At 41.6% G+C, this 13,017-nt stretch overlaps 1 protein-coding gene across 14 annotated transcripts in view; it reads left to right on the plus strand.

The window, feature by feature from the left end:
• The first annotated feature begins 1,024 nt into the window (after positions 1–1,024).
• Positions 1,025–13,017, plus strand: part of ARFGAP1 (ADP ribosylation factor GTPase activating protein 1) — a 30,739-nt gene continuing 18,746 nt past the window's right edge. For 7 of the 14 annotated variants that reach the window (XM_007668741.3, XM_029070361.2, XM_007668746.3 and 4 more), the window contains exons 1-6: positions 1,026–1,174; positions 7,353–7,418; positions 10,265–10,374; positions 10,777–10,948; positions 12,180–12,280; positions 12,909–12,998. In XM_007668741.3, the coding sequence (XP_007666931.1) occupies positions 7,359–7,418; positions 10,265–10,374; positions 10,777–10,948; positions 12,180–12,280; positions 12,909–12,998 (533 nt within the window). In that variant the 5' untranslated portion in view covers positions 1,026–1,174; positions 7,353–7,358. Of the gene's footprint in view, positions 1,175–6,458; positions 6,579–7,352; positions 7,419–10,264; positions 10,375–10,776; positions 10,949–12,179; positions 12,281–12,908; positions 12,999–13,017 lie in introns of those variants that run through there. The other 7 variants (XM_029070359.2, XM_007668744.3, XM_001506429.5 and 4 more) reach the window with 3 other exon arrangements.

Here is a 13,017-nt window from a genome sequence, read left to right on the forward strand (position 1 = left end):
TGTAATTTTTATTTAGGAAATAAGCAAAGGGAGAGACGTGAAAGGGGCATGGCGGGCGGCGTGGGCCTTCCGGCCCCGTTGGCCTTCCTTTCCTTCCCTTCCCTCCCTCGTCCTCCCCCGAGGGCCGGCGCCTTTCCCCATAGTGCTTTGCGAAGTGCAACCTAGCTAGAAAATACCATCTTTATTGTAATTTTTATTTAGGAAATAAGCAAAGGGAGAGACGCGGAAGGGACATGGTGTGCGGCCTTGGCCTTCCGGCCCCCTTGGCCTCCCTCGTCCTCCCCCGAGGGCCGGCGCCTTTCGCCATAGTGCTTTGCGAAGTGCAACCTAGCTAGAAAATACCATCTTTATTGTAATTTTTATTTAGGAAATAAGCAAAGGGAGAGACGTGAAAGGGACATGGCGGGCGGCTTTGGCCTTCCGGCCCCGTTGGCCTTCCTTTCCTTCCCTTCCCTCCCTCGTCCTCCCCTGAGGGCTGGCGCCTTTCCCCATAGTGCTTTGCGAAGTGCAACCTAGCTAGAAAATACCATCTTTATTGTAATTTTTATTTAGGAAATAAGCAAAGGGAGAAACGTGGAAGGGACATGGTGTGCGGCCTTGGCCTTCCGGCCCCCTTGGCCTTCCTCGTCCTCCCCGGGGGCCGTCGCCTTTCCCCATAGTGCTTTGCGAAGTGCAACCTAGCTAGAAAATGTCATCTTTATTGTAATTTTTATTTAGGAAATAAGCAAAGGGAGAGACGTGGAAGGGACATGGCGGGCGGCGTTGGCCTTCCGGGCCCCTTGGCCTTCCTCGTCCTCCCCGAGGGCTGTCACCTTTCCCCATTGTGCTTTGCGAAGTGTAACCTAGCTAGAAAATACCATCTTTATTGTAATTTTTATTTAGGAAATAAGCAAAGGGAGAGACGTGAAAGGGACATGGCGGGCGGCTTTGGCCTTCCGGCCCCGTTGGCCTTCCTTTCCTTCCCTTCCCTCCCTCGTCCTCCCCTGAGGGCCGGCGCCTTTCCCCATAGTGCTTTGCGAAGTGCAACGTAGCCAGAAAATGGCGGCGGCCGCTGCCTTGTCGGACTGAAGGGCGCAGCCTCGGCCCTTCCCCCGGGCGGCCTCCTCCTCCTCCTCCTCCCCCGGGCAGCGGAGGGAACGAGCCCCAGGCCCGGCCCAGCTCGCCCACCCTCCAGGTAACTCCTCCGCCACCGCCATCCCAGCGGGGCTCCCTCCCTCCTCCATCCCCTCTCCTGCCCGTCCCTCTCCGCCCGCGGCCTCCCCGACAGCTTCGGCTCCCTCCACCGCCTCCCTCATTATTCATCCAATAGTATTTATGGAGCCCTTACTAGGTGCAGAGCACTGTGCTGAGCGCTTGGAATGGACAGATCGGCAACAGATAGAGACCATCCCTGCCCAGTGACGGGCTTACAGTCTAATCGCCACCCCCAGCGCTTAGAACAGAGTCTATTTATTTGCTATTGTTTTAATGAGATGTTCTTCCCCTTGATTCTATTTATTGCCATTGTTTTGTCTGTCTGTCTCCCCCATTTAGACTGTAAGCCCGTCAGAAGGTAGGGACTGTCTCTATCTGTTACCGATTTGTCCATTCCAAGCGCTTAGTACAGTGCTCTGCACATAGTAAGCGCTCAATAAATACTATTGAATGAATGAACAGTGCGTGGCACATAGTAAGCCGTGCTTTCCGTGCCCTGCAGCCTTTCCTTTTCCGAATTTTAGGAGGATTTGGAACCCTGGCATCCCTCCTTTTCCGAATTTTTGGACCCCCCCCCCCCCGCATTGGAAAACCTAAAGTTCATTCACGATTAACCTGATGATGATGATGATGACATTTGTTAAGCGCTTACTATGTGCCACGCACTGTTCTGAGCGCTGGGCGGGGGGTACAAGAGAAGCAGGCTGGCTCAGTGGAAAGAGCAGGGGCTTGGGAGGCAGAGGTCGTGGGTTCTGACCCCGACTCCGCCACTTGTCTGCTGTGTGACCTTGGGCAATCACTTAACTTGTCGGTGCCTCAGTTCCCTCATCTGGAAAATGGGGACTACGACTGTGCGCCCCATGTGGGACAACCTGATTACCTTGTATTTATCCCAGCGCTTAGAAGAGTGCTTGGCACATAGTAAGCGCTTAACAAATACCACCATTATTATTATTACTACAAGGTAATCAGGTTGTCGCTAGTGGGGCTCACAGTCTCATTACCCATTTTACGGGTGAGGGAACTGAGGCCCAGAGAAGTTAAGTGACTTGCCCAAAGTCACACAGCTGAGAAGTGGCAGAGCTGGGATTAGAACCCATGTCCAATGACTCCCAGCCCGGGCTCTAGCCCCAGAGTCACACTGCTTCTCATATTCAGTGGCCAGTGTTCCCAGACAAATATAGTTATTTAAAGGTCTACCAGGATATTTTTCCCTCCCCAGACCCCGATTGATCGATCGATCAATCCAGCAATCGATCACTCGTGTTTATGCAGGACACTGCACTAAGCTCTTGGGAGAGTACAATATAATGGAATTGGTAGACACCTTTTCTGGCCCCAACGAGTCCTGATGAATGAAGGCATTATCCTGTTTCTATTTCTTCTTCCAGTTCTTAATAATGGTATTTGTTAGTGCTTACTATGTGCTAAACACTGTTCTAAGCGCTGGGGTAGAGACAAGGTAATCAGGTGGTCCCACGTGGGGCTCACACTTTTAATCCCCATTTTGCAGATAACTGAGGCACAGAGAAGTTAAGTGACTTGCCCAGTATCACACAGCCAGCAGACACTTGGTCTGCAGAGCCAGGATTAGAACCCATGTCCTCTGACTCCCAAGCATGGGCTCTTTCCACTAAGCCATTCTGCTCAATGCTGATTCTATTTGCCCCCCCCCACCCCCGGCCCCCCATCACCGACTGTTGAGGCAGGATCTCCCCTTTACTCGTCCCCAGGTTCAAATTGCTTACTGGAAAAATCATGTCAAACCAGAAGTCCCCACCCTGGACTCTCTTCCACGTGGCAGACCAGGAAGGTGGTGGAGGAGATCCCTGGCTTAATGCCCACTACTATAGATTCATCCTTTCAGGAACTTGACTTTTGATGCATAGTTTCACTAGGGCAAGTGGGTTCTTATTTTTAAATTTTCGGCCCCATATAAAAAGGATACAATGTGGGTGTGTGCAGTTTTGGGGAATTATGTGTAAGTCGTAAAGGTGGAAAGCTTTCAAATGGCTCCACTGTTGTTTTCATTAGCATGGAACTTTATTTCATGCTGAAAATCTTCAAAAGGTAAATCTGATGCAAGAATCAGTGAATCTGTTGCGTACAAAGTATGCTTAGGTAATGACTTTCAGAAAGTGATAGAATTTGAAGGTTCTGTGTGTTCTAAAGTGCACTGAAATGTTAGCATGTAAACTCCTTCCCGGCAGGGAACATGCCTATTAACTCTAGTGAACTCTCCCAAGCAGCATATTACAGTGCTCTGCAAAAATCACTCAGTAAATGCCAGTGATTAATAATGCAGATTAAACACAGTTATTTTTTGTCTTTGTTTCTGGGAGTATGTGTAATAAAAGTTTAGAGTCCAGTCTACATATTTTTAACCAAGATCCCAGGCTAACTTCTGGTACATATGAATCGAGCACGTTACAACCTTGGTCACCTGTCTTCATAGTAATTGAGCAGAATGCATATTGTCATGTTCGACTTGATTTACAGTTTGAGAAACAGAACACTTCCAGGTCTTTTACAAAGTTTCTCCACCTTAGTGATGAGCTGATGTGTTTGTGGCCTAAAATACAGTAGGAATTTAGACCATGATTTCCATTTGTAAAGATAATAGATGATCCAAATGTTTGGCATACCCTGTTCCCAATTAGCTTTTTTTTAAAAAAAATGTATTAAACACTTACTATGTGCCAGGCACTGTTCTAAGTTCTGGAGTTAATCAGGTTGGGCACAGTCCCTGACTGACATGCAGCTCACAGTCTTCAGCAGGTATTTTGGTTGTCGGCACCACTTTGATTCAAAGTTTAGACATGAGAGCCTAGCATAGGATTGGGAGTTAAAATACCAAAGTTGTAGTTTTAAGTAGGCTGCTACACTGCCAGATGACTTGGATAAGTCACTTAGCCTCCCTGGGCCACTGTTTCCTTCTCTGTATTACGGTGTCATTACCTGCTTCACCCTTCCTTACACCTTGGTTAGGACAAAATGAGATACGTAATATAAAGATGCTTTGGGAAAAGAAAAACACCAAATTTCACCACTCTGGGACACATATTTCTTTTTTGTTTAACTTGGAGTTGTAAATTAGACAGTGCTACTTAATTTTTAAGAATAAAAGAATAATATCAAATGTTTTCCAGGAACTGTCATCTGGTGTAAGTAGTGGGTTGAATTGAGCTTTATATTTCCTCATTTAAAGAAACATACTCTATAAATGTTTTTGACCACTGTAAACGCAAAGTTAGCCATTCAAAATAAGCTTTGATATTTTTGCCCTGTTAACCAGCATCAGCTTGGCAAAAAAATGTCTTTGTATTTTTCAAATACGGGCACTCAGCAGTGATGAGAGGTCTCATTGGGCAGTTTGTGCTAATATGCTTTTTGTAGTGCTTATCAATCTCTTTGCAAGTGCTTCTGCAATTTTGAATAGCATTGATTCAACCCAGGGCCAAAATTCCTTTGCATGCTAATAAATCAAGCTAAGCCTTTGGTTGATAAATGAAATTGAATTAATTTATCACTGCGCTAGTTAGGAGAATTACATTCACGGGTTAATGTCTGGGTAAAATATGAGGAGGTATTTTTCCTTTGTCAGTTCTTCAATTTTGTGAAGAGTGATTTCAGTCTCAGGACAGCATTCTTAAACATTATGCACCAGAAACTTTGAAAAGAGAACTTAATGGAACTTCTTTATAGCAGACATTTTCCACAGGCAATAAACTTCATATTTCATATCATCTCAGAGCTGGTAGGGTAGCCATGGAACTGACAGGTCCCTTGCCTCCTCAGGCAGATGGTTGCTCCATGTGTAGCTTTAAGAATAGGATAGGAAATCTTAATGTTCGACAACCACAAGATGAGCTGAGTGAAAAAGCTACTCCCTGGATCCATGTTCCAGTCTCATGATTTAGTGGAAAGAGTCTGAAAGGTGAAATAAAGAAACCTGGGTTCTAGTCCCAGCTTTACCACTGTCCTGAAGTATGACTATAAGGAAGACATTTGTCCTCTTCAGGCTTCAGTTTCCTCACCAAAGAGCTGTTGTCAGGTTAAAGGGAGATAATGTGAAGGCACTTAGGAAGAATATAACTGCTGTACAAATTCCAGGTGGATTTGTTAGCCATTAGAGTAATAGTTTGCTAAATGTTACACTCGTAGGGAGTTTTTTTATGCTATTCGTTAAGCATTTACTATGTGTCAAGCACTGTTCTAAGTGCTGGGATAGATGCAACTGAATCAGGTTGGACCCGGTTCCTGTCCTACATGGAGTTCACAGTCTTATTGTGGGGGGAGGGGGGTGAACAGGTATTGAAACTCCTTTTTGCGGTTGAAGAAACTGAGGTGCAGAAGTTAGGTGACATGCCCAAGATCACATAGGCAAGCGATGGAGCTGAAATTAGAACTCAGATCATCTGGCTTCCAGGCCCGTGCTTTATCCTCTAAGCCAGATTTCTTCCCAGTAGTACCCAGATAGGTATCTATGCATTTCCCTAAAGTCTTAACCAGTTCCTGTGAGTAGCTTTCACTTACAGGAGCTGGTCCAGTGTGTAGTAACTGTTATTCAATATAGTGTTATTCATTTATTAGGCACTAATGCACATGGAAGTTTTGTTAAGCATAATTCCCTTGGAATAAAGAGAAAGTCTTTATTGTAATAATAGCAGTTGCTTAGTAGAGTTGATAATCTAAAGTGTCCAACCTAGACCAAAGCGAAGTGAAGGTTTTTTTGCTCAACAAGGAAGATAAAAAAGCAAATGCAATTTTTTTTAAACCTACGTTCTATTTAGGAAAAAGGTATTGGCAAGAATTTCGAGTTATATAATCTGTAGTTTAAGAAAAAAGTTGTAGCAATAAGGTAAATTTGCATTCATTTTATTTTTAAGTCACATATAGCAAAGATTATTTCCTAATAAATAGCATTGTATCTATTCTTAATTTTGCAAATCTGAAACCAAAATCTGAACAGGGAAGTCAACACTAGCCTTGTTGACTTCCCTGTTAAGATTTTAGTTTCACCTTTTCAATGTCACGGTAACCCATTAAGCATGTTGGTACACAGAGGAAGACGCGTTGAAGGAGAACTTTTTGAAGACAAATAACTTCTGTCACCCTTGATAATGTTACTGCAGTTTCCTCCCTACTTCTTTAGAATTTTATTGGCAAAGATGGGCCTAAACTTGGCAGTATTTGACCTTGCATTGCAGTACTACCATGATACATTTTGTTACAAGTGAAGCTCTGAAGAGGACCTAAATTGGAAATCTTCCAGTAAATCTCTTCTGCTGTGCTTACCTGAAGGATAAACCTAATACTTGAAGAAAAATTCTTTTTACCTTTGTGTGAAGATGGAAAAACATTCTGAAAATGTTTGCATCTAGGTAATTATAGAGTAGCATTGAGAGGCTAACTAGTTTCTTGAGTTATTAGACTTCTGGATCTATGCCAAGTCCCATCTATGGGGGAAAAATGTTCACTTGCAAAATCCCAAGTATGAATAATAATAATAATTATTGTATTTAAGTGCTATTATGTGCCAAGAACTGTAGTAAGTACTGCGTTAGATCCAAGTCAATGAGGTCCAATGCAGTCCGTGGCCCACATGGGGCTCAATCTAGAGAAAAAGAAAAACAAAAAGTTCTTAGTGGTGCATTTGTTTCCATCAGACTTCTGACTTCTGTTTAGTTATTTCCTTTCAGTGTTTCTGGCCCTTAAAGCTTCTTTAATATTTTTTTTGTATGTTGCTTCGTTTTTAAGAAACCTCTTCATTTAGCACCATCCACAGATTTAATTATGTGCTGTGTACAGTCATTTATGGATAATTAATGAAGATGTTAATAAGACCACAGAGAACATCAGTTCCCTCCCTCCTCCAAACTTGATGCACAGTGATTTATCATTACACTTTTGGTCCTTCAGGCAGTTTTCAATCAATGTGGCATATTCAGGTTGATTTAAATCTTGCTGCTGTGCCAGGATTGTGCTACACTTCCTTGCAAGCTCTTTGAAATGTCTTATTTTTCATTTTGGGGAAGAAAGAGTCTGGTTCTTGATGAACATTAGTTTTTAGAAGACTTTTCAACTCTTTGATCTTTATTTAACCATTATTGTTTTCCTTAATGTAAATTTTCTAACAAAGATCTTTTTCTCTTTAGAAAATCATGGCAAGCCCAAGAACAAGGAAGGTTCTTAAAGAAGTCCGGGTGCAGGATGAAAACAATGTAAGAATTTGTGTTTCACTGGAATCTAACTGTGGATGTCTGGCTCTTGTATTATTTTTAATTGGATTGGCATAAGCCTTAGCATTCTGTGACATACTAATATTGAAGGTAGATTAAAAATTTGCTGTTGAGTATATTATTGTGCTCAACTAATAATGCATATGGTGATTATTAATTTAAATGAAAGACTTGTTGTCCATGTCTGAATACATTTTTCTGTGATGTAAAATTCATTTAAAAATATTGGAAGTCTATTTAGTTTTTATACTTATGTACATCAGTCTGTCACCAAATCCTGTCGGTTCTACCTTCACCACATCTCTAGAATCTACCGTTTCCTTTTCATCCATCTGCTACCATGCTGATCCAAGCACTCATCATGTCCCACTAGTTTATCAGCCTCCTTACTGACCTTCCTGCCTCCTGTTTCTCCCCTCTCCAGTCTTTGCTTCACTCTGCTGCCCGGATCATTTCTGTAAAAACAATGATCAGGTCCACTTCTCTCCACCCCTCAAGAACCTCCAGTGGTTGCCTATCCACTTCTGCATCAAACAGAGACTTCTTACCATCATCTTTAAAGCACTCAGTCAGCTCTCACCTTCCTAACACTGATTTCCAGTACAGTGTAGCCTGCACACTTCACCCCTCTGGTGCCAGCCTACTCACTGTGCCTTGATCTCATCTATCTCGCCCCCTCCCCTAGCCCACGTCCTCCCTCTGGCCTGGAGCTCCCTTCTCCTTCATCTACAGTAGATTCACCATTCTCCAGAGCACGGGCTGGAGAGTCAGAAGGTCATGAGTTCTAATCCCTGCTCCGTCACTTGTCTGTTGTGTGACCTTGAGCAAGTCACTTCTCTATGCCTCAGTTCCCTCACCTGTAAAATGGGGATTAAGACTGTGAAGCCTATGTGGGACAGGGACTGTGTCCAACATGATTATCTTGTATCTACCCCAGTGCTTAAAACAGTGCGTAGTGCAGAGTAAATGCTTAAAAGATACCATCATTATCATTTTTATTATTCAAAGGCTTATTAAAATCATATCTTCTCCAAGATCTTCCCCAACCAAGTCCTTCTTTTCATTTCTCACTCTCCCTTTTGTGTCACTGGGTACTTGGATTTGTACCCTTTAAGCACTTTATCGTCACCCTACCCTTGACCCCACTGCACGTATGTACAGATCCATAATTTATTTTAATGTATGTCTCCCCTTATGGAGTGTAAGTTTCTTAATAATAATAATAATGTTGGTATTTGTTAAGCGCTTACTATGTGCCGAGCACTGTTCTAAGCGCTGGGGTAGACACAAGGGAATCAGGTTGTCCCACGAGAGGCTCACAGTCTTAATCCCCATTTTACAGATGAGGTAACTGAGGCACTGAGAAGTTAAGTGACTTGTGAGCGGGGATTGTGTCCACCAACTCTGTTGTATTGTGCATTCCCGAGCCCTTAGGACAGTGTTTGGCATACAGCAAGCGCTCAATAAATACCATTAATTGCATTTTATGTTAGTATTTGTATCTCCTAGGCTGACCATTTTGGTGGCCTAAAATTTATTTCCTTTCAATTTTCATCCCCAACAAGTTGGCTTTGTTGTAACCACTCTACAGCAGTAGCCTTTGACTTTCTAATAAGCCCATTAAACTTCATCTTTTTACTGATTCTAATTTTTCTCCATTTCATACTCTCCAGATCAAGAGCTTCAAAATTCTTCACCAATTCTCCCTTTCCTCCCACCCCAAGGACCTCATATCCCCTTTCTCTTCCCTTACACTTAGCTTCTACTCCATTGAGGCCATGGTTCATTCAGTTGTATTTATTGGGTGCTTATTGTGTGCAAAGCACTGTACTAAGCACTTAGTTTCCAGTCTGTGTTCTTCCTTCTTCCACCTTGGGGCTTTTGCTCAGGTTTTTCCATTCTCCTGGCAAAATCCTTTCCACAAAATTCAGTGCACTGAATATCACGAATTTGGCCTTAGCTTAGGCAGAATTGTCACAGTTTTGTAAATCATCTACTGAATCCTGTCCCAAAAAGGCTAATATGATCTTTGGAAGGCTGACGGACCATATGAGCTGCCAATATAGGTTCAAGATTCCGACCCAACTGAAGTTATTTAAAGCAATATAATGTCCCTCTCGTGTGGCTGAGAGCCAAGAAAGACACCACAGGTGACTTTAAAAGCAATTCCACCAACACACCCACGTGCAGAACTTGATACTAAATGAAAATACAGGATCACCAACCAGAAAGACCTGGAGTGAAATCAGAACACCAGCATAAAGGCATTTCTCATCACATCACATAAGATTCCTATGGTTGGTGCATATGAGGAGAGTCGAATACTCAAACAGCTGCTCTGTAGTGAACTAGAGTGGAATAACTAAATAGGGAGGCATAAAAAATACTTTGAAGACACCACGAAGCAAGATTTCAACCAGTGGGCATTTGGGAGATCGCAGTGGAAGACAGATCTGCCTGACCTACAGTAATCAGAAATTAGTGGATTGTCTTGGGAGCAGAGGTTTCAGGAAGATCATAACACCAGAAGGGAAGATTGAAAACAAGGAGGGCAATCGTTACATATGATAAGGAAGACATTGTATGTCATGTTGTGGTCTTATTAGCCGTACTCTGAAACGCACTATCAAATCATTATTTCTGACCCAGAGGACAGATCCGTGTGACTGTAAAATCTGTAAGAATACATGTATGAATCTTGAGAAGTATTTTTCTAGAATATTTACATTTGACTTCTAACATGTTAATTGTAGAAGACATTAAAAGATTTTGTATTGATTTGTCAGTTTTGAAAGAGTACTGTGTCAAGGATGATTTTCTTTTTGTAGGTCTGTTTTGAATGTGGTGCATTCAATCCCCAATGGGTGAGTGTGACCTATGGAATTTGGATCTGCCTGGAATGCTCAGGAAAACACCGAGGCTTAGGAGTTCACCTTAGGTGGGTTGACTGTTTTACCTACAATATGACGTAAAGTTAGTTATCCATTGACGAGCACAGCATCCCAAAATGAAATACAAAATAGAAGCAATGAAATGATTCATTTATATTGTTGCCATCCATGAAAGACTGACAGAATTAGCATGAAGATGTCCTGTTGTATTCATTCACCATCGTTATGTATCTTATGGCTTCAGCAAAGTTTGAGACGTCTCAGGATGGAACTGCTTACTCTGTTTTTATATTTGTGATTTAAAATCACTTACCATCCTTTATATAGCCAGCTCCAAATGTATCCTAACTTTACTTTCCTTAGATCACTACTATGATAATCTTGAAAAATTTAATTGAAGAAACCTTCAGAGAATAGGTTCACTTTTAACCAGGTAATTTGCTTCCTAGTTTTGTGCGCTCTGTTACAATGGATAAATGGAAGGACATTGAACTAGAGAAGATGAAGGCTGGTGGAAATGCCAAATTTCGAGAATTCCTGGAGTCTCAAGATGATTATGATCCATGTTGGTCAATGCATGAGAAATATAATAGCAAAGCTGCTGCTCTTTTTAGAGATAAGGTAAGTCCAGATCCCAATTTATCATTATTTTGGATTTTTTTTTATCTTTGAAGGCTCTAGTTTGTTCATAACCTACTTAGAGAAGATTCATTTTACAGAAGAGCCAAGCAGGATGTTGTGTATAACTCTGTTGCTATTGAGTTTTGTCTGTAATCTTTAGGTTAGTGCTCCCCTTCAAGGTGCCCTAGCTTCTTGGGGTGCCCCTGAGTCACTGTTGTATTAGTTTTTTTTTAAGAAGTAAGCAAAGCAAATGGTTTTTCATAGTTGTGCATTACAAACCATTTTCCTCCTCATCTCCAGTGCGGGATGGAGAACCTAGATAATGGATAAAATACAGATTGAGTTGAAAGTCTGGTACGTGTTGTTGAAGTGGAATTTTGAGAAAAAATGACTGAGGCTTATTGCATGTAGGATTAAATAAGAGAAAGTATAAAGAGTTGTATGGTCACAAATAATCAAGTACATACTAAAATCGTTTTCTATTTTCTAGAAGAGACTATCAGGATGCAGACACAAGTTTAAAGAATAAACTTGACCTAACCAATTACTATGGGAATTTTTGAGGATGAGAGATGACAGGGAAATCATAAGAACCATTGAATTTGGTTCTCTGACAGATGCTTCAACCATCTATAAACCACATATGTATAAAAATGAAGTAAATCAATGCAAAAACATGGAATAGGTAGGAATATTAGTAAAATAATAAAAGATGTGTAGCTTTAAAATCCCTTCACTTTTAGGATCATGGCCGACGAATGCAGTGGGGCATACTGTATAGAACACAGCCCTGGGAGTTAGAGGACTTGGGGTCTGATCCTGGCTCTGCCATTTTCCTGCTGTGTAACTGCTAAACTCTCCGTGACTCAATTTCTTCATTTGTAAAGTGGGGGGATTCAATACTTGTTCTTCATCTCCATTCGTCTATGAATATTGCAGATTAGGAACTGTATTCAACCCGATTCGTATATCTCCCCCAGTGCTTAGTGCCTGGCATTTAGTGAGCATTTAACGGATAAAATACTTCAGTAGTGAGTTGCATTAATCCAGCAGCAGGTCCTATTATTTAAAGATATTTGCCAATGGGTATAGGAGAAGTTATCATTGCAGGGTTTTTAGAACAAAAATGATTTTCTATAAGTAGACTTTGATTGTGATTATCCAGAAGGAGTGTTTCTAAATGCTTATTCGACTTCAGGTTGCTTTTTCCCGTCATTTCCCTCTTGACCAGGTGGCTACTTTAGCTGAAGGCAAAGAATGGTCTCTTGAAACATCATCTGCCCGAAACTGGACTCCACCTCAGCCCAAGATGGCACTATCTTCAGCTCACCGGTATGGATGTGTATAGGATTGCATTCAAACTACCTTTACCTTATTACTTACTTTTAGCTTATTTTTGCTGTTTTCTCCTCTGACCCCCAGACCTACTGCCTAATCCCCTTTATGCTTTTGTCTACTCTTCTTGAGACTGTATTTTAAAGACACTTTTCCTCCGTCCCAGAACATAGCCCCTAACATTCCTCCTCCAGTCCCAACAAAAAACAAAAAACCTCAAAAATCCCTTCAGATGTTTGTAGACATAATCGTTTTTTTGCTTTGAGTTGTTTCACCTGAGGTCAGTTCTCGAACCTCAGAATACTTTATCCATCAGTTTTGGGTTTTTTTTTTTCTTTTCGGTATTTCTGCTTCCTTTATCATTTTATCAGACATTCCTTTCTCAGCAAAAATTCTTTGAAAATTGGACTGATTTGGTCACAATCGAGCAGTGGTATTTATTGAGTACTTACTGTGTGCAGAGAACTGTACAAAGCTCTTAAACATATTTACGTTTGAAAAAATTCAGACTAGGGGTACTGTGTAGCTACCTATAAACAATATTAACCCGTTGGTATGTTTACTCTGTGAATATTCTCCTTTTTGTCCTGTGTAGTCTCATTAACCTTTCATTCTTTTATTTCAGTAGTTCTGCTGGCCAATCTCAAAATGCAACTGCCTCTTCAGATAAAGCCTTCGAAGACTGGTTGAATGATGATATCAATTCTTATCAAGGGTAAATTTTCTTGAGTCCT

This window comes from Ornithorhynchus anatinus, chromosome 8 (genome assembly GCF_004115215.2).
Source record: "Ornithorhynchus anatinus isolate Pmale09 chromosome 8, mOrnAna1.pri.v4, whole genome shotgun sequence".
Lineage (NCBI taxonomy): Eukaryota > Metazoa > Chordata > Mammalia > Monotremata > Ornithorhynchidae > Ornithorhynchus > Ornithorhynchus anatinus.